At 34.1% G+C, this 26,689-nt stretch overlaps 1 protein-coding gene across 2 annotated transcripts in view; it reads right to left on the bottom strand.

Annotated features, from left to right (window-relative positions):
* Nucleotides 1-26,689, bottom strand: part of LOC105154894 (nucleolysin TIAR) — a 433,573-nt gene that overhangs the window by 207,118 nt on the left and 199,766 nt on the right. For both annotated transcript variants that reach the window (XM_011070678.2, XM_011070679.2), the window contains one exon: nucleotides 25,076-25,133. In XM_011070678.2, coding sequence (XP_011068980.1) covers nucleotides 25,076-25,133 — 58 coding nt within the window. The remainder of the gene's footprint in view (nucleotides 1-25,075; nucleotides 25,134-26,689) is intronic.

Raw genomic sequence — 26,689 nt, 5'->3', positions numbered from 1 at the left:
ATATACATACACACACACACACACACACACACATGCGTGTATGTGTGTATATTTCGCGTAGTTCCCTTCAATGTTCCGCTAGGATGCTTGTCTGGTTGTGTTATTAACTAACCCGCCCACGCAGTGAAAACTCTGCGATTCCAGTACGCCTGTCCGTTTTTTTCAATTTTCCCGGAAGCTTTCCGAATTATATTTTTTCCGTCCAACGTACCTTTTCACTCGTTTTATTTCTTCCTACCCTGTAACATGTCATATATGTTTGGTGTTTCCGCCTTTATTTCGCTCTCGTCCATACTCCGCTAGTAGTGAGACTGGTTAATGTTCAATTTGCCGATGCGGAGAAAAGTTCAAGATCCCGTTTTCTTCTCAAATTTCTGCGAAAGTTCTCTCAAATCATAATACTTACTTTGCCCATTTCGCGGTCTACCTTAAGTCTCTGACTCATGCTTTCTCTTTTCTCATTTTCTCTTATAGTATATTCTGGATATTATCTTTGAAATCCCATTTGAAATTTTCTATCCTATTACATTACAATGTTACATCAAATATAGTACAGAGAAAAATCGAATATTCATGTTTTCTTTTGCAAATTTTAAAGAATTCGTCAAATTATTATTTTTTAATTCCCTTTCCGGTTCTCTTCTAATTCTATTAAAGCACTGCTATTACTAACAAACCTTTTAAAATTTTCTTCCATTAGCTTCCAATGTTTACCATATATTTCTTTTAATGTTATGAAAATTTTTCTGACTGCGCATTTTATTAACTCACGTAAAAACGTGCTATATTAATAAAATTTCTCAAGTTCGTAAAATAATCCCTTTTTCGTTATGTACAAGAAAATATTCTTTAATTATGCCTTTGGAACATGCAAGTATGTATTTGTCAATAAATTGCATTTATTAAAAATTTTACGTTTATTACAGAACCAAAAAATTGGAAATGTACAAGAATTTCCACAATTTTTACGATCTCTTCTTATACTTTTCTTTGAAATCTGATTAACTTGTTTAATCCCTTTATCAAGCGTACGCTTGATAGGCACACTGTGCCATGTTCTTTACGACATAATTAGCCTCTCTGAAGCGCGAAATAAGGGAAGACAACGCGCAAAGCTTTTCTGAACAGTCTTCCGTTTTACAGAGACAAAAGAAAGGAGAGATTATGGATTGTGCTAATAATTACCTTGCTCGTATTTCGCGAATAATTTATGACAATTGAGCCATTTAATTAACAAATTTGTAAATAAGATTTTTAAATATTATTTTGTTATAGCATACTGTGTTAAATTTTATTTATTTATGCTATATGTCGCGTAATAAATTTAACTTTGTATTTTTTTAAATATGTGTTAGAACATGTTTTTAAACATCGCTATCTCTGTGATTTTGTCAAGTAGTGCAACGCAATAATTGCATATATTACATAAAAGTGTAAATGCATGCGAATTGTATAAGTTAATGAGAGTACTTCACACACATGCACATATGACTTAGGGGGCCTATAGTTTCCTTTCTTCCGTGCATATAAATATCTGTTTAGAATATCTCGACTCACGTGAGGTCTAGATATGTATATAATCGATGAATGTATGAATACAAATCAGGTTTTCTTAATCTCGTGAGCGAAGTGCCAACATCAGTTACCTTAAACTGGGAATAGAAGGTAAAACTTTCGAAGATTATCAAATGCGAACAAGCGTACGCAACAACGTTATACATGTAACGTTACGTTAATAGAATGCATAATTAGATAGACACTTCGATATATAACTATAATGTCGTGTCCATTATCTATATGAGATACGAGAGAATGTAACCACACGATTTATTGCGATCCAACTACGGAATTGAATAGTTATTGTTATGAATAACATTTGCTTTTAACATTTGTATTGATTAAAGCGTATCTACGTCATCGTCCACCGCGTATATCGATCATCATAAATTGGGCTTATTAAAAAGTTGAATTATTTCGCGTCGGATTACACTGTCGTGCGTACCATATGCGTTTCAAGTCTGTCCCACTTTTTCCCTCGCGCAGGAATCGAAGTAAGTAATTGCTATACGGTGACGGAGTTACCGGTAGGTAGGGGATGTAGCGCGTTCGTAACTTTTCCGTGCCACTCGCAATCATATTCTAAATAGAGCATCTACTAATAGCTGATTATCCGCGCGATTCATTACACGACGTTCATTACATTCAGTAGCCAAGCAGTAATATCAAACTCATGAGCGATGATCGTTCGACGCTGTTTTTTTCACCTTCTTTTTTTTTCACCTCTCCCGAGAAGAGCTTTTTTCCCTGGACATTTTAACAATGCAACGGGGGACCTAGGCTATCTCGGCCAGTATTTCAACGCGATACGAGTCTGTGACAAATAGCTACCGATGTAATGAATATGAAACGCAATCCCTCCTCTTAACTCCTTCCCGGCAACCCTTTTACCCCACTCTTCGTCCATAATATGACGCATGATGTCGTATGCGCTGTAAAACGTTAAAGCAAAGTATTCTACCTATTCGCTCTTTATACGCTGAGACTATCCGTTCTTTCATTTTCCAACGATGGATCATAGTAAGAGGAAAATTAGGTGCGAATGCACATTCACACTTTTCTATTCAAGCGAAGAATAGAATCCTTTTCTCTTTGTGTAAGAGAGAAGGTTCATTTATGTTCTGTTTAATTAATCTTACACGATTATTTTAGTAGTTTTAAATCGTTAACAATGTATTACTCTCTTACGGAATAGGTATCTTTGATATTATCTTTTATAAGGAGAGAGAAAGAGAGAGAGAGAGAGAGAGAGAGAGAGAGAGAGAGAGAGAGAAATCATTTATATATTTATTTTTACTAAAGGGAATTAATGTAAGATTTGTTGATTTGTATAGAAAAACAAAAAGTAATGTTTCGAATTTTATGTTAGGAGGAGTTATAGTAATAGTATATAATTATAGTATAACATAACATTAGTACTCTATTTATTTCCTTAATCCGCCTGCGCTAATGAGTTAGAAATAATTATGTTGAGCAAAATAAGATTCATATATCCTGCATTTTATGCAAACAATGCCATATTCCGTTCCATGTTCACCGATTGCAATAAAAGATGCTCTTAGAAGCATTTAAGCTATAGACTTTTCGTATTAACATTCATTTATTATTTATTTTTCTTGCCTAACGATAATCATAACGAGCTCGCGCAATTACGAAAGAGGAAGGCGTTAATAGTAACAGCAACGACATGGACGTATGCAACATCTTTATGCGATGTATGCACAAAGATTATCCGATGACAAATGAACAAACACATGGCTTGCGTTGCCTCTCCTTTCCTGTTACACGATTAATGTTAGAATACCGTTCTCTCTCGGCCACGTCTCAGTATCACAGCTTCTCACTCTTACGCATCCCGCGAATATATACGTAACATTGCATGCTAATTGCTCGGCTGGTTCAAGTAAATCCCCATGAAATTACAAGAATGGTATAACATCACCAGTGCCATTTCTGTACCCGATAATAGCTAAGTCGAAAGTTCCTTCGTAATTAAATCTCTACGGCATGTCGCTTAAACTTATCGTTTCTTCAGTGGCCCTCCTGCATTAATGTTCATTTGCACGAACATCCAGCAGTCACTAAAATTTAAATGAAAACTTTAGGTCTTCGGCACGATTCACTAAACACGAAGACTATTATTCGAGTCATTATACGTTTAATTAACATTATTCTGGATAAGCAATTATTGAATACAAGAAATACAGAGAGAAATAAATTGCGTACGTTATTGCAGAATATTTTTTATAATCTAAATTTTGGATATAATTTCAGAAATAAACATATTTCAATATTCTTTAAATTTAATATATGAACTAACATAGTAGAGAAATGCCAAAAAGAAAATATTTTCATAGATTTAATTTGTCTTTATATATAGAAAAATATTCGAAGAATAATGTAAGTAAATGTCGCTTTTGCAAAATAGAGAAAAATTTATACAGAATCGCATATACATTCCTCACATTCGCTCATATCGTTTAGTAATATGCAAATACGTACAGAACGTTCATTCGCGTGCGTTATATTGGCTGGCGTTTTATTGAAGTCAGATTTGTTATTCTCCTTGCTTTTCTTTCCCGGCGACACCGCCGGGATCCACGCGTATGTCAGAGATATGAAATTAAATTTATGTCAAAGATAATTGTCATATCGCAACGATGCAACGTCACTCAAGTTTCTTGCCATAGTGTTGCAGTGATGTTTCGCATCATATTATAGATGCATTTATAATTTATGCATATGCAAGTGATCGGAATTAAAGAAACATAGTGTATATGGCGTCTATAGATGAAACAAAATTATGTGGAAAGATATGCTGACTTAGAATTGAAGTCAAATCTGACGAAGAAGAAATAAAATCCTCTTTAAAATAAAGCTTTTAAAGTAAAGATTTGAAGAAGATATTGAATAGTTATTCTATGAAAATTGTTAAAAAACAAAAAAAATTATTTAATGTTTTTTAATAATTTATGATATATTACTTTATAGATCGGTTTGAATCTTTTTATAAAAAAGAAATTCAAAAAGAATTTTATTACCTATTACAAAATTACAAAATATACAATTTATCATTTAATACGATATTTAATTTTAAATAGATTTTTTGTTCAATCTTAACAAAATCTGTTTTTATCAACTAATACGAACAAAAAATGAAAGTATGTATTTGATATTACTTTGTGTATTGTGAAACTTTCTTAACTTGTTGCAACAAAAAGATTCTCTATTAGTTCATTAAAAAAGATAAAGAAGATGTTATTCGTGTTATAGAAAGAAGCTAAATATTGTTCAAGAATAACATGTATCATGGAACAGAATAAGTTTTCTACGTACATACAGATGATATTAGCTCCTTCCTCAGAAATGAGGACTGTCATAGTAGAGCCACGTACGCTCAAATTGGATAACTTTAATTAGGTATCGTTGTCTGTGAGAGAAAGTTAATCGAAACTTTTCACAAGTAATTATACAAGATTATGCATCAAGTACAAAGACTAATTTTTTTAGCATTAATCTAAAATTAAACGTAGATATTCATAATCAGGTAGATATTAAAGTTGCACATTTACTCAATCAATCTTCTAAGCTTTACAATTCTAAATTATATATTTTCTGAATGTAGTTTTTATATCCTAAAAGCACATGCCTTAGACAAAATAATTAACTTTGTGTGAATAAACATTGATAAGTTATGGGGAAGATTTAAAAAACATTAGGATGTCTTAAATCCTTCATTAGAATTGTTTAACTGTTTTTAGAATATCGTTACTTTGAAATTATGTTTCAAATTTATATCTTATTACATATCGATTGCTTTGCTCTAATTGATTGAAAAGTAATCATCAATCGTCATTTATAATCACGTAATCGTTAGCGTGATTACAGTTTTAATAGAACAAGCAGTCAGCAATTAATTAACCGCGTATTAGTATCACACTTCAGTATCCATTATTGATATGATGGTTTCAAATATCAATGACTAAATGCAAACGCCGGAATGTGACGCCGGACGTAATATCATGACTCTAATTAAAATTCTACGCAAAATCTCCCTCAAGAGCGAGGTAAGGCGCTTATAATGTTCTACTGTCTAGCCTCGTCACCGACATCGATTTTCAAAGCGTACTTGAACCTCTTTAACCCTCTCTTGCGGTCGATCGATCGTGTGTGCGGTTACATGAAGGGAAACGCGCAGATTTAATGAGTATTGGCATTCGAGAGAAACTCGATACGAGTGTCGATCTTCTGTGATCGTGCTCTGCTTAGACGACAATGTTGGGAAGGAGATTAGTATTCGTTTATAAGTAACCTTAGAAGCACGCAACGACGCAGAGGGATACGTATAGGATGAAATGGGGCTGGTGATGGACATACCGAGGAAAAGAGAATGAGAAACGCACACTAGAAAGGCTGGAGGGGTTGGAGAGAGAATAGTTTCTCCCGCGTACTTTACGAGCGCCACAAAGTGTACACATTGTGTTACAAGCAGTCAAGAAGATGGGGTATGCGAGCGGTCGTGTGTACGCATCCGGTCTCATTGTGCGCTCACCCACAGTGTCGTGCCACAATACTATCGGTATAGTAGCGTTTATATACTGCGTCTACAATCAACGTTAGAAACCTCGATGTAAACGTCATGGAGTGCAGTGGTAGATTACAGCGATACCCGACGTGTATCAAATCCAGAAGCTCAAGATATCGAGCATACTGTTGGAGAAGGTTGATTCTCGTGCGACGCGCTTTGATCTACGACGATGGCCTAAAGGATTACGCATACATCGCATTATTCCACATGGATGAAGGACGGACCTCAAAGAACTTTTCAGTATTTCACGAATCGGATAGCAATCTGTTTATACATTGTGTTAGAAGAAAATATATTTTTACAATTTAAGCGATAAAAGTAGCGAATAATACTTTCTTATTGTAATATATTTAAATTTTGTGAAAATTATATAACATGAATATTTTATTATAAAAATATATAAATAATGATATTTTAACGGACTGATTAAAATGTGCAAAGAATATGTATTTCATATCTAATAAACATTGATTCCATAATCGATAGAAAGTATTGAAATATTATACAATTTTAATAAATGAGCTTAATATATTTTATTTTTCATTTTAATCATATTTTTCATGTGCGTAAATTTAATTATTAAAAATACAATGAAGAAACCATAATATTTTTTTATATCATAATCATATAGAAAAAATACCTAGGTATAATAATATATAATGAGTATTCATGTACAATATGTATTGTATGTACAATATATTATGAATATTTTATCAAAATATGTATATTGAAGTGCATAATAAATTGATAATCGTATAAGACGTTAAATGGAATAGAGTGTATTGATAAAAGACATAAACTGAAACAACCTTGTTGCATTTTAAATTATATCCTTCTACACTTATAATGTATGCAACTGGAATTAGAAAAAGGAAGAAGTCAAATTGTCTTATATGCGTAACAACGCAAAGAGTGCAACGGCAAAGCACCTGGATAAGGTTACAAAAGTCATTATACGTTTAATTAAGGAGAAATCCCATAATCCACTAATGAGCGTAACGATGTCGCCGAAAAGAAACGTAGGCACCGCAAAGAATAGGAAGAAGTGCTTTTTTCCCTTGGATTTCGCGCGGCTACCAGCAAGCCTTTGCCCTTAATTCCGTAATACGAATATATGTACATACCAGCGAGGGAAGGGGGAGAGAGAGAGAGAGAGAAAGAGAGAAGAGAAGGAGGACAAGAAAAGAAAGAGAAAGATAGAGAAAGAGGGCGGGCATAATGCACGCTTGTCTGAGTACAGTCTGTAATTATGAAATAACCCCGGACCCTCTTTACGCTTCTATTATCATAGCTTTTTACGCTAGCACCGGAGAAACCACGGCAAATTTTTCCGTGCTCGAAAAGTCGTTCTCCATTTTCCTTCCGGTTACTCCTTTCCGTTCCAGTTGACCGTGAAAGAAGAAAAAAGAAAGAGAGAACATTTATGTATGTATTTGTGTGTGTATTTGTATGCGTGTGTATTCATAGTTGTCAAGCCAACATCATCCCTCATGTTGTCTCTAACTAGACGTCATTTTTCACATGTAATGCTGCCTCGCGAGCTTTGTATTATTCCTTGTAATTTTGTGTTGTGAATATCTGGTGTGTACACGTAATTAAAGAGTAGCATATTCTTGTCTTACATTATATATTCCTTGTTTTACATTACATTTGTATAATCAAAAATGTAATACAAATTGACTAACAAATATTTATTATTGTTATTATCCTTTTTATTTATTACACTATTTAACAGCGTTATTCTTCTAAATAAAAAAAATGTTTTCTTTAATAATTAACAGATTTTCTTTTTCTTCAAGAGTGTTAATGTGGTGTTAATTTCTTGTTATAAATACGTATTCATAATTTTGTGCGCCATTTGGAAAGATAAGTATAATTTTTCCTCATGGATTTTGAGATTTCCAGCGGCCCGATTACATAAACGTATCGTGCCGCTCCGATTCTTGAATTATTTATGTTGACTTTGTTGAGGACCATTGCGCCACAGAGACTGAACATCGTGCATTTACAATAAGACAAGGGCAATGTATTCTCTAATAGTATGTTTAAGTAGAGATGCTTGTAAAAAAAGATTACAATTGTGCATGTGCAATTTCATAATTGTGTAAAAAATAAAATAAATATTGTGTTAAAAATATGAAAATATACAACAAAGATTGCTTTCTACTACTAGTTTATATATATATATATAAAACTTTGTTATAAAGTTTCCTTTTTACAATTATTATCCGTTTCCTTTTAAATATATATAGTTTATATATGTGATACTATTATTATACATATAGTTTCCACATATATTCATGCTTTTTTCTTATATTTTCTTCTTACTTTTAATTAGTTCCATAAAATCATTCTTCGATTTGATTTTATAAAATTCTTTTACTAGATAGACTCTTTAACTTTTCGTTGAAAGTTCATACGTTGTGATTTTGTTTAATGATCATTAATTCTTTGATACTCGTGATGGAATTATTACAGACAAAGACTACAGTCAGCGAGACGATATAACTGTCACCTATGCTATATCCACGTGGTTTACAATATCTACGCAGCACGTACTCGCGTGGCCGCTTCAGCGTTAGCAGTTACATCGTGTTTCGCTAACACCCTATTCATTACCCTGCTCACTCCATCGACCTCGGCTTACACGAGTCCGGTCTGCGTTTCAGTCTGGTCGCATTAAAGCTCTAAATACTGTGCGACGAGAGCAAACAGCTCTCTGCCACATCAGGATGTTACTATTTACTTCCTACCATTTCTCTATATGATCTCAGTAGCGTATGTTTCATTCTGTATCTCATCTGCGTTCACTCGAAATTTCTCATCATAGACATACCTGTTCCCATTACGATGCCGACGGCCGTGTATTAAAATCCGTAACTACTGTACCGAATTGCACAATTCACGAAGTTTACGCGGCCGCGAATTAATAGTTTGCGGTGACGTCAATTAACGCTCGTAATTTTCAATCCATCTAACGATATTACAAACTATAGACATCAAAGCCTTAAACGTAATGATTTAGTTGAAATGTGTTGTAACTTGTAATAATTGAAATATTCATTTTTAATATCTCTTTACAATTTATTTTAATAATTTATCTTTTAATATTTATTTATGTTTATTTTAAAGCATCAACGCGTAAACGTATTCCTTTTATTCCTATGATTGCTTCTTTTTCATTCTTTTATATTCAGCATTCATTGCAAAAATATAACTCAATTGCGTTTAATATCGGCGCCGTACTAGTTGGAATGTTTCCACACGTGGATTTTAGTTGTCAGGTGTATATATATTTATAAAGTTATCTTGCACGCGCGCGTATTAACCTTCACTCGTGGTTTTCTGCCGAATGTTATGAAAAGCTATTATAACACACATACCCGAAATGCGACCGTGCATTAACATCCGTTACTACTCGTGATTTTGTTACTGCGACACAGATATGCTTTTAAAAGGTTTCGTCTACATTGGCGATTTTGATCACTGTATTTGTTGCAGTTTTTGTTTGATTTATTTGAGCTCTTGATTAACTGTAACAGAAGTACGGCATTCAAGCTGTGATCGGACAATATGCTACATCTATACATGGCCTATATAAAATAAGACCTCAAAATAAAACCACTCTTGTTTCCATGATAATTTTTAATCAAATTTTTTAATAATAATTTGAACACACTTTAATGATCTGTTAAAATATACATGTACATCAACGGTAATTTGAAAAGTTAAAAGATGGACACATTGATTTATTAGCTACAGAATTGGCATGTTTAATTGGATGTTAGAACAAACAAACATTTAATTAAAAGTATCAGGTTTATATTATTTGCTATTATTTTAATTGAACATTTTTTTAAGTAATATTAGAATGAAATATTTGATTGGAATAAAAAATAATCAATCTAATCATATTATTGTTTATTATGTATGCTGAAATTTTGTGATAATTTATGACATGGAATTAATAAATATTTTAAAATTATTTACAGCTCCGGTCAATTAAATTGTTTTAAAAAAAAATATATATATGGATGTATTTGGAAACAATTGTGTAACGCGATATTCCTATTCCCTTCCACTTTGCAGCTTGTTGATTTTTACCACTTGTTTTGTTACGTGCGCGAAACTGATTTAGTGGATTGTCTTTTTTTTCTTCTCTGTTTGCTATTTTGAACTATGTTATATCGAAGTGTATTTTGATACGCTATATCAAAATATATTTCGTAACAATTTTATACATCATGTGAAATTTAATATAAAATTTTGTTATTGTGTGCGTTCTATACGCTAATTATATTGATATTTTCACGTTAAAGTAATTTTTCACTTTAATCACAGATTGTATGCAGCATAAAATTGAATTGTCAATAACGCGTTTCGCTCACGGTGTACGAATGCTGTCGTATATATATCGGCTAAAAGACGTAATATTTTCCTTGGCAATCTGGATTCTGAAGCATCGAACGATGTTCTTGAAATTCATGCAATCGTCGCATATTTGAAGTATTTACCTACCTGTTGCGCTCACTATTAAAGAAAAGTACGTTAAATTCATATTTCTTGTAGCTTCACCAACGTCTTACTTACATTGTCTTTTTGCTTACGTCGCTTATACTCTATGTACAAGTTTACAAGTTGTAAGTAACAAATAATTGATTTTATCGAATAAAGAAATTGCGCGTAATAACTGCCGTTATTTATTTTCAAAATTATCGCCATATTATGTCTTGCAGAGAGAAAAAGAGAGAGAAGGGGAGGAGGAGGAGAGAGAGAGAGAGAGAGAGAGAGAACGACTAAAACTAGAGGCATCTTGAAGATTTTAATCTTACTTTCGTGCATCAGAGAGCTTGTCGCTCGCGAGACAACGCGAAGCGTCGACAATACCGGGTAGGCAGAGGCGAGAAATTCAAAAGGACGAGATTAGTAGCGTACGTGGCTGCCGTTGCCACTTAGAACCGCGTCGCACCATTTGCTTTGCAAATAATCCCACCGTTCTCTGCTGCTGTTTAGTTGCACACATTCCGCCACCCTGCACACGTTCCATCATAAATATGTATCATCCGGATGTACGTACAGACGTCGCTAAATACAAATACAGTCACATGAGTCGCACACCGACACTAATATCTAAAATGTAATCGCTCGTCGGTATGCTCGCGCGTTATATTTCTATAACGTTTTGCCAAACCATGTCTGTGAGGTTGCACTTGTGTCCGCTTTACATGCGTGCGTACACGCACTTATCCTGAGCGAGAAGAACGAACATCTGATAACGCGCGGTATTTAAGGAGTGTTTGCCGAAAATTATTTTAATACTCATAAAGATTAGTGCTTTATCTCAATTAGAGAAAGAAAGGGAAATATTATTCGCGCGGAAGATAAATGCATTTAATAAACGGAACGTCCTTCCGACCTGCGAACCTTCTGGAAGCAATATGCACTGTTAGGCGGCATATGGAAGAGACGCGTGTCTGAATACGAGTCGCCATCCTCAACCTTTGCGACACGGACGTGTACGGGTAATTATCGCCGACGAGATGCACTTTACTACCGTCGTCGCAATCGCGATGAGAAGCATTTTACACCACCAAGTGAACACACGGCGCAGGAAAAAGCTGGGAACAAACTAGTCGACGTACGAAAGAAGTGAGTGTCGGTCGATACAAGTTTAATTTGTTTAATCAAAGCTAGTCGCGCGTCGAAGAGTATCTTTTAATCTCATTAGTTACTTTACGTTCCCATATCTGTAATAATTAGAAAATTATTTAAATAGGATATTCAATAATAGTAAATTCTGTATTGATAATTATATTGTACAAATGTCTAGTGTAACTTTCAGTTTCAATAGTTTTATTATTTTGTTGTTTTAAAAGGAAAATTAACGGTAATGTTTTCAATAATCTTGTTTAATTACTGAAATTTTATTACCGATGCCTCTGCGTCAATATCTATTACCAGAATCAATTAAAAATTTTTTTATTATCTCGTACATTAATAGCAACGTAATAAATATTAACTATGTATGTTTTTGAGTTTTAAAAAATTATTTAACTTTGTTAAAGTAATTAAATTATTAATTAAATTTGTGTTTATTCGAATATAAATCTATCTATGTAACTTAATTTAATTTTTAAAAATAATTTCGCGGTCCAATTAGAGCTTTAGAAATATATTTTCCACGTAAGCGCAAATCTTCGTGATTGCAGTATGCGAAATGTTTATTTTGACTGTGTCTATCTTGTTCAACGGATAAAATTCGTCGAGCCTATCACCTGCATTAAAATCGAAAAAGGATAAAAGAAACGGATTTTGGATATTTTGGATGGGTACGTTGTCGTACGCGGACTTACGCACTACTTTGTACGAAAAGCAGGAACGACAGGCTTTGCATGCAGGAAAACATCCATCCATTGGGTGCGTCCGTGCGCATAGGATAGAACTGAGGCAGCGCGGTTGAACCAGCGTCGACGAACGCTGATGCACCGTCGACGCCACCACCGCATCACCGGTGCTTCCGAGGCGCATTTGCATATCCACTGGTTTATACTTTTTCGATATCGAGCAGAGGCAGTGCGCCCCAACGCGGTCGCTTGGTCTGTGCGCGAAATTGCACCACTTCGGTCTCCCCCTATCGTCGTTACGTCGTTGCTAATTTAAGGGCCTTGGCGATCTAACGGCTCCCCGTGGCTTCGCGTACCCAGCTCTTTCGGTTGGCTGCCGTCGTTACCACGGCCGGATATTGCGATACGATGGCTCCGTTGCCAGCCTCGATGCCGCGACGTTCGATTACCCACCCGACATGGCGCTTTTTGCGGGAAGGGTTTCCACCCAGCTATCCCACGTACGTAATATCCCGCCATAAGGCTATTCGCGTTCAGAGACTGAGGAAGGACGGCTACTGCATCGTCACGAGAGAAGGTGGCTCGATATCGCACACTAGGGAGTGTATTCTGTTGAGCTGTGTTTCTCGAATATCGTCTTAACCGTTACGAAAAACTGTGCTTTATTATTATCTTTCGAACGTATAAAACGAGTGGCCAGTTAGAACGAGAAGAAATGTAAACTAAAATAGAAAAATGGGGACTCGTGTTAAAGTGAAAGAGTCCACTAAAGAAAAACGAATATTTTTATTAAATTTCAATTTTGAAATTATAATTATTTGGCTATTTTTTTTTTAATTATTTCAATAAAATCACCGAAAATTATGCGACAGATGTTGTAAATATTAAACTCAGGTATTTAATAAAAGAATAAAAAAGTAACACGATTAATTATGAAGATTTATTTAATCATGTTCTAGTAGCAACTGTATATGCTTATTATCTGCCCATCGCACGTATATAAGCTAAACTGGCACGCAGTTATCGATTAGTGCACTAGTTTTTCATGACAGAGGCACTTAATTACCATATGTGAGATTTACCGAATCGGCCGAGTAAAGGAGTAATCAAACGAATTGCATTTTAAAATGCCTCTTAAACACATAAATTTACGGATATGAACTATCGGAGTACGTGGTTGCCGTAATGATAATTTATTGCAGCTAATGGTAGAGGTAAGCTCACAAGCGTTCATAAGTTGTTGAGTTTAGGATTTAACTAGATATATATGCTGTTTTTCTTTCATCAATATTATTTTTAACCATCTCTATTAACAATATCTAATAATGCAGAATATCTTGTTAAAAAAACTATTAACTTGTTAAAAATAAACTATTCTAAATTTCTCTTTTTTATATTCTGATAATATAAATAAAAAATTCCAAATAACATTGTTCTACGTTAGCATATAAGCGAGATTTATTTTCTTGTTATAATAATTCGAACAACATAACAAAATTGTTACTGTTTACTAATACAGCATAAAAACTGTATTCGTCGATATTTTTAAAAGATACGTTTATTGTTTTTTCTTTCCACCGCTTTCGATACGAATCACGTTCGATGCCCGATGAAATTTGCATTTTTACCGAGTTGAGTTCGATGCAAATTTCTGGCAAATTTTTTCCCATCACTTCCCCCTAAAGCGGTCATATTTCGCTAATCCACAGGTTCACTTCGGGAAATAGTCACAGGAACATCGACTAGCTTGTGGCATGGCCGATGGTGGTTTATTTAAAACATCTACGTGGTTTTTGTTAACCATGCATACAGCATACGAATTTATATCATCAGTTTGGCCGTTTCCGAATGAGCAACTGGCATTTCGATTGCCGCCTGCAGCAATTTTGAGAAATCAAAATATTGCAATTTAAAATCATGCGGGTCTGCTTTAAGAGTTAGCACGATTAATTTACGAGACATAATTAATCAAATTAACTAAGTAAGTATATTACAATTTTTTAAGTAAATAACTTTAATCAATATTATTAAAACATTAAGAATCTGGTTATTGTTTATTTCTTTTTACAGAATAATGAAAAATTGTGGCGACTTAATTCATATACTTAAAATAAAACTAGATTACGTCAGCAAAACTGACTTTGCATCGCAAAAGCAAACCTGCAATTTCCTGATTTGAAAGTAAAATTTATGAACTTACGCATTACTGTTTATAAAGGCATTTTACTCAAAGTTATCTAATGTACTCGTACTAATTTGATCGTATCTTAGTTAAACTTAGATTAACTTATAGGTTTTTATATAGAGTATAATAACAGCATCGTATACATTACATACTTTTGGTATAGTATTGTATTTTTTTGTAAAATATAGATACGACCTAGCTTATATTATTGTACATCATCATTAGTTAGTACACGGAACTTCGTTTTTCTTCCATAAATTTGCTGGTTAAAATGATATATAACTTTTGCTAGATAGACTGTCGCGAGTAAAGTTGCGATAATAATTAAACTCTTTGCAATACACTAAGTGTGTATGCATATTGCGCAATTCATATTCATAGCGAAAAAAAATTATCATTTCTTTAACTTTACATATCGCAACTCACATATCAAAATACGAAAGAAATTGGTTTCTCACAGTCGTGACATATCTGGAAATTTCTGCTCATTTCCATGCAGCGTAAAACTTTTTATTCGAGAATAACCATTCATTTCTCATGTATAAATTGTTAAATATTTCTATCGTAATGCAGATAATATACATTAGTTACATTTTTATTTAATTAAGAATTTCTTACTGAATTTCTTACTATGTGAAGTATAAGAATCCGATGTCGAATAATTTTATGTCGCTCGTTATAATTAACTGATATTTCATGTATCTCATCGATATGTGCGTACGTGTAATACCGACGAATGAGGTGTCTATTAACTTCTTAGTGTATATCGGGCGTTAATGTATTGTTGGTTGCGAAAAGACGTGAGGTTTTAAGAGAATGTCCAAGAAAAAAACCAAGCATATGCACGACGGGACTCTCTTCGCGACGTAATCTTTATAACCGCCCATAAACTCTGTTTTTCATATCGTTCACAAGCTCTTTATTCTTGTCCTCTTTCCCTTTCTATTTTCTCCCGGCATGTGTCACGACGAAATAATTTTCCCTCTTGCGCGGATAAGGCTTCCCTGGGTGAATTTTGCATTTTAAAATTATTTGCCAGGCTATCTGGTAGGGTAGATATATACCGACGTGATTCATTTCTTCGTTAGCGCCATATTTCACATTGTGATCGCCGTGCTCTTACGTGCGAACATCTTCCCGTAAATTGCTTCGCAGTTTCTCTCAATAAAGCCTACGTGCTTTTTGGCTCCCCTCTCCTTCTCTTCGCTAGTTTAATTTAAGATCAATTCGATAGTCTCGCATATTACCACTAGCATTCATCAAATATGTATAATTAATCGTGCATTTATATACATATATATATATTCATAATAAATATTGATCTACAGAGAACATTTTTATCAATTTGTAAAGTGACAATCATTAATTTTTTATATAAACGTACATTATATACATTACGTACATTACGTACAGTGCAAAAAATATTCGTAGAGAGGAAATATCTTTCAAAAAAATCTTATTTTTAGAAAGTAAACATTAATTAGCAATTTATTAACAAAGAATAGAATTGATTGCGTATTTCTCAAAATTATTTTATCTAAAAAAGTTATGTAATAATTAAAACATATTTTAAAAATAAGCGAAAAAGTATTATTTATATTTAAAAGATATTAATATAGTTATGGAAATTTAGCTTCTAAAATCGCGATTATTTTCGCGAAGTTATCTTTTTTTATATTAGGGTAAAACGTACGTATTGTATAAAATTGCTAATTAATGTGTTTATTTTCTATAAATAATTTTTTTTTTTAGAAAACTGTCACTTATACAAATACTTTTTGCACTTGCTGTACATATGCATTTATGTAAAAAAATTGTTCGTTATAGCTTTACGAATTGATAACTATTTTTTTAATCAAAATTTATCATGAATATGCATGCACGTTGCTATATGTATATATATATATATATATATATATATCTCGTTTATATAAAAAAATTATCCGTTTGAGCACAGTTTTCACTGTTTGTGTTTCCATTGGCTGATTCTAATTTGTCGTATATTTAGCGAGCATTATGGAAGGATAGAGTGCTAAATTGTGGATTGTGTAAGACATATCTTCCTGTACGGTGTGTATAGAAAGGATCGTGGTGAAAACGGCGGTTGTGTAGCATAAATGGCGGTACATTCGACCAGAGAGGGGCCACCTTATTCACAGTACTTGAGTTATCACACACAAGGGATTGCAGTGATTCTCACTATCGAATATTGCACTGTTGTTCGGCGATCGTACGCCGGTTGCGAAACAATAGCGAACGACAACCCTTATTACGCTCCTAAGGGAACTCTTAGCATAGTAATGTCCGGTCACTGGACGAGCTCTGCACATGTCTATTTTCACCGTTCAAACCATCGCGCGCGTTTCTCGCAGGAAATAATGTTCGGTTTTATGCCAAGCAAAAAGGGCGATTCCCGTAACATTGTACATGAAACGCACGTAACAACCACAAATACGTTACGCAATCTCTTTTTTATAGTATCCATTGACGTTTTGAAAACTACGCGAAATTCAAACGAATTGGTTGTTCCCAATGCGGCGCGTGCTTTTAACGATGGCGAGTTATTGACACTTCACGTTCGTTGTATTCTATATCTGGCTATTGTTTCAGCACGTTTACGCATAATTCCTTTTTATAAGCGGCGTTCAAAAAGTATATTTAAAAAAAATCATGTACGTGTTAGCTTTTTTTTTTTAAAAGCCTTTAATTCATTATTGGAGAAAAAAAATCACGCTAACAATTACGCGATAGAAACGTTACGTGTATAGATCACAATACTATCGCATGACGTCAAAGTCATTGGTTATAGCTATTTGGTGCAGAACAACATGTCGGTCACCCATATATTACGTTAGATAAAACAAATATTTTGCAGGGTACAGGCCAGTATTTCGTCGAAATCAAGAAAGATGGTTCTTCACACATTACCACATCTTTACCGTCGAGGACATGCGTCACAACCAGAGATTTATTGTCGGACTGTCATCGCGTACGAGTAAGCGATTTGGCCGAAATTCGGATTACACATCGTGACAAACGTTCGTGTCGCGCAACGCGTCACCCTTTACGTCTGATAATATTTGTTGAAATACGCACAACGCACGGATGTTGTGTTTTTTTGACATCAAAAGCGCGACAGGATGGCCCCGCCTCGTTCGCCAGCGCTGAAAAAGTGACTTCAAAATTGGCCCGACATTTTTCTTCGAACCAATCTGCGAGAAACGTGCTTGTAGAAAGCGAGCGGTAGGTCGAACTTCCGGTTGGCACACGGTGGTACCGTTTTCAAAGTGTGTATCTCGCTATAAAAGTCATCCTACGTGTACACGTGCAAGGTTGATATATACATATAGGCGGCAGTGTGAAGTGAAGGGTTGGGGTAGGGCGCGTTACTGCATTAACTTGATTAAAGCGCGTATCCTTCCATCAACGGAACACCGATGGGCGCACGTGAAAATAATCCTTAAAGCTTGGGCGAGAGTGTAAAAATAACGAATTTTTCCCGCTCGAAGTTCCTTTGTAACGGTCGCAGTCTAGAAACTGCAAACGGATCTGATTGTTTTCGGGACACAGTCGCCCGGAAGCGAAATATAATAATTTCTCGCGTTTGTTTTTGTGTGCGTTCTGGTAATTACATCCAAACGTGTGGAACGCGGTAAGCTTTCCCGTGCGTCTGTGATTACACACCGAGCTGTGCGTATGTTGAACGTGGATGTCTGCTTTTACGACAAAGCGACAGTACTCCGTTTCACCGTGTACGGTAAACATTAGCTAGCATCTGGACGGCATTACACGGAGAATGATACACACACACACACACACACACACACACATATACAATTTTTTTATCATGATGAAAGTTTCACATTTCTTGTATTTCATTAATTAACCCTTTTACCCCGAGCGGAAATCTAATATAGGGTAGTATTATTTAGCGCTTTATGACGGGAAGTTATGAATAAATAGTCTCGTGAAGAGAAGATTTAATGAAATGAGTTTACAGCAGCTTCTTTTTGTACGTGTCCTATAATGCTTACATCCTCCCATCAGCAGAATATAATGCGTGCATAACTGGATGTAAAACAACTGGATAAAAGCAACTGAATGTCAAAACAATACTTTTAGAATTTAATTACCTTCTTCATATATAAATATAAATCTTTTATTATATTATTTACGTCCTGATAAATTAAGAATTTTACAGATCACATAATATGTAAAAATTAATTCAAAAGTAATTATGCAAAATGTAATTTACAATTTGAAATTAAAAGAATATTTTTTTCTATATGTTTTTTAAAGATCTAAGTAATAAATAGCTGTTTCAAGATTATTGCTTGTCATTATTGCTATTAATAAAATATTTTTATTATTTAATTCAATCAAGTTTTTTTATTATTTAACTAATCAATTAGTTAATTAATTAATTTCTAAATAAAATTTCTAAATAAAATTGGAATAATTTGCAGGTGTTTCTCAAATAAAATAAAATATGCGTCTTTTGTATATTTGTTTCAAATATTTTCCTTTTAACTGCTACTATCAGCTTTTCATTATCAGTTTGGTTTTGTATTCCCGGATACCGGAACCTATTCCTCGTACTTATTAGCTCATGTATGGGGCTGGCGCAAGATTCGATCTCGATGTGATACCACATCGTGGTTTACCGATTCTCCCATCGGCTGTGAACTGCCCACAAATGCCAACGGCAGGGCTTTCGCCACACGATGCACCACGAAGCGTCGTTACACTACAAGGTTCGAAATGGACGGGGGTGGCACGCAGAGTGTATATATTTGTGTATGCATGTATTTGAATGTGGGCTTTGACGCAACAGCGTGAACAAAGAGAATGCATGATGCACTTGTCTCCCGCGGCTCATCCTATTTTCTCGGTCCGTTGATCTGCATCGTGTCGCCAGTTAAACATGGATTCCTCGCCAATATATATGTATATATATATATATATATACGTTAGAACACTTGTGCTCGCAGAATGCGTATGTAAATAAGCAATCTCAGCAACTATTATAATTGACGCTGAAACGAACCCCCGCATTGAACACGGTGAAAATTTGTTCTCCCAAAATTTTCCTCAAACGTGTTAAAAAAATATTTTTGTCATCTATCTATATAACTAACATAACGATGAATCGACGACTGAATTAAATTTATACTTGAATTGGAAGATTGATGCACTACATTTGCAAATTATAAAATATAAACTGCAGAAACGCAATTTGACGAAGGAAAAATGATGTCCTTGCGCAGTAATGGAAAATAACTTAAAATACTAAAGTACAAGCAAATGGATATGTAAAGGGAAGATGTGAGAAATACAGTTTGCAATAATGGCAATAATGCATGTAAATAGCAAAGACGTGCGGCTTATAGTTTAACAGTAAATGCTTCTTGTCGTGGATAAACAGAATAGAGAAGTAGAACTCAAGATGTAACCCCTTTGTGTTGAAAAGCCTCGTAAATACTAGCGCGATTATCCCCTGACATAATCCATAATGCAGGAAAAACGATGCACGATTACGTAGTCAGCTAGCCAAACCCAATCCAAAGCTTTTTGCCACGATTCTAGAATCCTCTTTCTTTATTTGTTCTTCTTCCCCGCCCTCCTCTCCCTCGAGATTTCCTTTCTGTTTTTTTTTCTCTGCGTCTTCTCTAAGCATCTTTTCTGTCAACGATCAAAGAAGAAAAGTGGAACAAGGAATTTTTCCTCTTTTCCGAACTTCCCCCTTTTATATCTAACGACGGGTCGGTATCTATTTGTAGCTGCAACGAGCTGTGGGCGCGGAGATTGCATGTCGCTATTAAAGGGGTTTGGCGTGAAATTGATCTATAATATCGGGGTCACTATCACTATAAGGATTATAGGCAAATCTGCATAGCGATTGAGATAATTGAAATTGCAATTGCACAAATTGCAGTTATGCAAATCACATTGCAAATGTTGTCGCTTTAAATTTCGAGAATCGTTAATTTTAGCAAAGCTCAAATCTCTCTTTGAGAATATGTATACCACACGCGATATTATGCATCTTCATGTTGTAACACTGTATTCATCTACATAAGAGACTAGATTTCATATTTTTTCCTTAAAAGTACGAAGACCTTTTACTCCTTAACGTCAGCAAATAACTACTATTTGTTTTAAGTAAAAATTATGAAGCTCTGCTTACTTACAGGCACGGCTGCGTCCCACGATAAATATATTGCAGGACATGAAAGTCCAAAATATTTTATCGCAATTCGCCGCTCGTACTATCGCCGTTTGTTATGCTTCCATGCCGGCCATCTTCAGCCGCTATATTTTCATCTTTGCGGAATTTACTTCGCGTTAGATCCTACGACTACGTATTACGACACTCGCATAAATGATTAGTCTTAAAATTACAGTCCACCAGCTGGTACTGACCTGGAACTAATACAACCTGCCATCGCGTACAGACATTCCGCAAACATATTCGCATATCGTTTCAATCCATCACGAATACTGGTATCTCTGACACTCGGCTGCGAAATATTATTCGGAATTTCTCGACGTGAAGCACAAATGTGCTTCAATCCGCAGCGAACAGTCGTCAAAATTTTAATTCGATTTACACTTTATGAGTTACAAACTTCTTCATTTTGAACAGTATATTTCTGAGCTTTATGTGAAAATTAAGAAATTATCAATTCTTCAGTTCAATTCTTTGCAGTTTACCTAAAATTAGCGATTCCCAAAACTTAAAATAACATATAAATAAAATACATTTTCCCAGTAAAAAATTACGAAAATTATATAAGATAACACAAAAAAGTCTACACAAACAAATCGAAAAATCATAAAATGATAATATACAGCCGAATATTCAACTCAGTTTGCAAATTTTTAATCATAATAAGTTTTTCAATTTGTATTTTCTTTAAAGAAAGCAAAAATCAAATAATAATTTTCTAATAAGAAATAAAAAGAAAAGATGCTTGATACATGTTAAGATTGTTCTTCTATTTTATCAGCTTTTTGAACTAACATACTTTTACATGCAAGCGCGACGTAAAAGTCATAGCCGCAAGATGTGCGCAGGTGCATCGACGGTAGAGTTTACTAGCAATCTCTAGCGGAAAAGTAAAACAACCCGTCGTTCCAGTTGCAGCTGCATGACACCCCCTGTATCCATTCGCCGAATGCTGTATACATACGATCGTGAAGAGGATGGCGAAGGTAGACGACGGACGCGGCGATGGGGAGGAAGAGGCGGTAGGAAACAAAAGCGGAGGGAAAACTCTGGCCATACTGGCAGCTATACCGGCATATTTACAGAGAGAATAGAAGAGAGGAGAATACGTTTTAGTTTTGCATTTGTCGCCGAGGAGAAATAGTGCTTCGAGAGAGAGGAAAGTGCTCTGGTAGGTAGGTACGCGTGGGTGGATAGCGACGCTGAAGGAAAAAGGGAAGTGGAGAAGGTGTGATCGTAGGTAGGTAGGTAGGTAGGTAGGTATACGCAGTAGCGGACCGTCGCGTCGCGTCGACCGGCGATGGAAAAGAGGACGACAAGAGAGATACGAGACTGCTATCTAACCGCGTCAGCGCGCTTGAGAGCGAGGGGGATGTAGGTAGCAACGAGGGGTGGCGGGCAAAACGACAGGGACGAAGAACGGGAGGGAGGTGAAGTAGGATCGGGTCCCATGTGCCTGTCACGGTTTTACAAGTCCATAAAAAGAGGAATTTCAGACTGAGTTAAATATTGCTGCCGCCCTCACTGAATTTCAAGCACGCACACGCGTACGACCGCCACCGGTACATATATAATAGGGCGCATACACAGAGATGCGACCGCGCACCTTTTCACACGTGTAACGAGTGGCACGGAATGGCGGGAGGAATCTTCCTGTGATATTTATTTGGCCGTCATGTGCGTGCCTGTTAAATTATTTCAAGTCGTTCGGACCATGCGCAAAAGTCGATGTCAAGGGATTTGGAAATGTAGCTAGTTTCATTCATCATTCGTATCGTTCACGCATTGTTGTATAACTGACAATGAATTCTCTCAAATAAGTTTGCGTTGTGCGTATAAATAAACATGTCATCCTATAATGTTCGTTATCCTATAAACGTGAGCGACGTATGTGTGTTTGTAAAAAAAAAAAAAATTAAAAATCTTTCCTAATTCGTCCAGTTTGCATTGCATAATCTGCATTTATATCAACCTTCCAACGCGCACGAGCATACAGAGATCGTGGGAAGAAAGTAGTTATGACGGGTTTCATGGTTTATGGCTGATTCTCTAGGGATCCCAGACACAGGAAGCAAAAGAGATTATCACAAGGGACGTACGCTTAATCCCGAACTACCGCTGTACTGGACAGCCTTACGCGTAGAAGTTATTCTAGAAATACATGGAACTGTGTTACACCAAGTCCCATTTCACTGAATATCCTATGCTTTATCTACGTACACAAACGTTGAAATAATAAATTATACATGATTACGACGAAATTATAACTGTGCACTTAAAAACTGCGATGAAACTTATAAGAAAATGTGTCGTAACTGTACTAATAAGATCTTTACGGAATAATATTATATATTTTAAGTTTATTTTTTATTAGAATAAATAGATTGTCGTGCGTTAAAACATTTTTTTTTCAATTTTATTTACAGCCCAGAAATAAAATTGCAAATATGCATTATCACGATGGATAAATAATTTCAACCATTGATTACTTTATGTTCGCTGTGCGTTTTTAGAGATAATTTCTCTTTTTAATAATAAGGAAACTGGGACATAGCCGTTGAAAATTAGAAGATACTGGGAAATTTATTTTTAATATATTAAATCGAATGCAGAAATTATAATAGCCTGTCGGATATTGTGACGATTTCTAGAATTGACTTCTAAATATAAGTGCATATTAGGTATTTTTTAACAGCATATTTTTATTAATTACTTAAACGTTATGTATATAACTTTATTAAATATATACAAAAGATTTAGTACTTTATAAGTACTTTATATAAAAATATTATGTCATCACACATGAATAGTAAAAAAATAGCACAGCACGTTTTTATTAAAAATTTGTATTTACATATAATGTGAATTTGTTCTATGAAATTGTGTACATTAAAATTTCTACGTAGAAATTTTCATCGCCAATGTATATACTGGTAATAAGAGTGTCAAACATTAGTCGACATTAAACATTCGATTAATATTTTATGTAATTAAACATGCGAGCAATTATAGTTGCGTGGAATCAAAGTAAAAGGATATTATTAACGATTAATAAACATTTTTTTTTATAACAGAATATTAATTTAATGTCACTGGTATTGAATTATTTTATTTTAGTCGGTAAATTAATTTAATCTTTATTTTACGATAATGGGCTTTGTGAAATAATTGTTAAAAGAGAAAATATGATGATTTGTGCAGAAATATATAGAATGTTTCATATATAAAATTTGTATATAAAATTCTTTTTATAAAATAATATATCAATACTTTAACAGTAAATGACAATTAAATCAATAAAACAAAATAACCTTTTTTATATTTTTGAAAGTTATCTGACTATTGTAAATAATGTATTTATATTCTTAAACTTCCAGTTTCTATGCATAATGAAAAATTTAGCGATATATTTTTAGTTGTAGCGTTAAACAATAATTGATTTTTAAAATTATATGTGTGCTATAAGCATTATAAGAATAATAAATTAATTGTAACAACATAAATGTATCCATACATATTTCATATTGGCGTATATTTCAATATTAAATTCGGCGCGCAGTTTGCAGGATTGAATGTGAGTATATAAATTTAAACTGAATTATTTAAGCACTAAAGAATCAACTCGACTGTTTAAGGCTTTTTTTCCTATTTGTTTTGTATATTCTAATAAATAATGTATGTGGAGAATCACATTGCATAAAAATAAATTGCATGGAAATGATATATGATCTATAATATTCTCTTCAATTACAGTTAGGTAATAATAAATGTTTACAAATATAAAATTAGATATCTAAAATGTTATCATATCTAAAATTAGACATTAATGTTGCAAGATTTCATTATATATTAGATTAATATGAAAATAACGGATTAAATTGTTTGACCTCTTTACTCTGCTTTACTCAATTATATTATTGTATTGTTTAATAAAATTTTACAAACATTTATGCACAATATTTTTGCATAACATACATTATACTTTATCCAAAAATGCATTTTACTTTGCAATGAGACAGCTTTAAAAAATTCTCTTTTAGAGTAATTCTCTGCTCGGACCAATTAGTATGCGAGTCCAACAAGTCGAGCAAGTATGAGATCAAAGGCAAAACGCACGGTGCTAAAAATATTTTTCGTGTAAAGGCGAAAATCTGAAAACTGGGCATACTCACTGCTCGTGTCCTGTTTTGGTTGGTTACCCGGCGACGTCGCCCAATTAACTTTCATCTCCTGAAACATTAAAAAAACAAAGGATATGTTTAATGCTACGTGATAATGCAAAAGAACATAATTTTCAAGAAGATTAAGAAATATTGATATGTACTACATAAGTAAATTTAACATGTCAAAAGATCTTTTCGAGAGAGAGAAAGAGGAAGACAGAGGGAGGAGAAGAAGAGAGAAAGATTACATTGCATATAGTAAAAATTTGTAAATTTATAAAATAAAGATAAAATTCTTCTTATAAAAATCAAACTTTAATATCAATATTTAGTAAGTTTTTTACTATATATAATATGCTGGAATAATTTTTAATCCAGTTGAATAAAAACACTTGGAATGTACAAGATGAGTAGACATATATATTTAATAAATAGAAAAGAATATTATTTCTATTTCAACTAATTAAATTTTTAATCTAATAAAAAAATATTTAATTCTACAACAGTTAGAGTAATTGCTATAACTTAATAAATAATGAATACGATATTTTAAATCGTATTAAATTTATGGAATTCATTTAATCTAATATAAAGCTAGTAATTTTTTCATTCGTAATACTGTTTTTATAGATTTACATTCTGCATTGCTATTGACTTTTAGAGCCATCGAAATTTCTTAGACAAACTTAGGAGAATCGATCACATTACTTCTAAATCGGATCTGCAGATTCCGGCAGCGAGGAAGTGGTTTCACTTTGGAGAAGACGTCGGGCGGCGGAAATGGGACGTGTCGGGTATCGTCGAGTCCTAACAGACGCCGTAAACTGGATTCTTTATGCATCACGGTGTACCCGCTCGTAGCGTCGCAGATATTCGATAGATAGTAAAAGTCATTTCAGCGGAATCGATCGCGGCCCAGAAAAAAATGAAGGTACGTAAAAGCGACGAGACCACCGCGACGAGCAAACCGCGGAATAAGTTTTGCTGTATTAAATTTTATAACGAAATGCGTTTACAAATTAATTCAGAATGTATAGTAACTAAACTATTACGCGTGTACTGCTCATCAATGAGTTGATATTTTCTTTTGTTAAAAGATACTTTACAGAAAATATGCTATAAATGATAGAAATCCATCGATTTTCTATCGATAACATATTAGTCTCTCTAGACAGTGCGGTGTGCAATATATGTATCCCTTATAAAATGTTATTGGCAATTAATAAGCCCTCTGGGAAAATTCAATATAAAAACATGTGTTAAATTCATCGACATATTACCTCGCCATTTTAATAAATTTTAATATCAATATGAATTTTTCTCAAAATATAGTATCGTTTTTATTCGGTAAAAAATTTTTTTCTTAACAACATTAACTACGTACATTTCACATTTTATTTAAATATATTTTTAATTAAAACTAAAATGAATTTTTACGATACATCCTTCAGTTACGTCATTTCATTTCTCTACGTAATCCTATTACCAATTAATGTGTGATAGATTTCACGAGCATGATATAAGCAGGAAATAGTAAAATGTTACGGCCGAAGTGCGCGGATAATAAAAGCCACGCGCACGATACGCAGAAAATGTAGACAGGGTTAATGGAAGAATGGTGTC

This window comes from Acromyrmex echinatior, chromosome 1 (assembly GCF_024713525.1).
Source record: "Acromyrmex echinatior isolate Ae372 chromosome 1, ASM2471352v2, whole genome shotgun sequence".
NCBI lineage: Eukaryota > Metazoa > Arthropoda > Insecta > Hymenoptera > Formicidae > Acromyrmex > Acromyrmex echinatior.
This window is presented reverse-complemented; position numbering and strand designations above follow the sequence as displayed.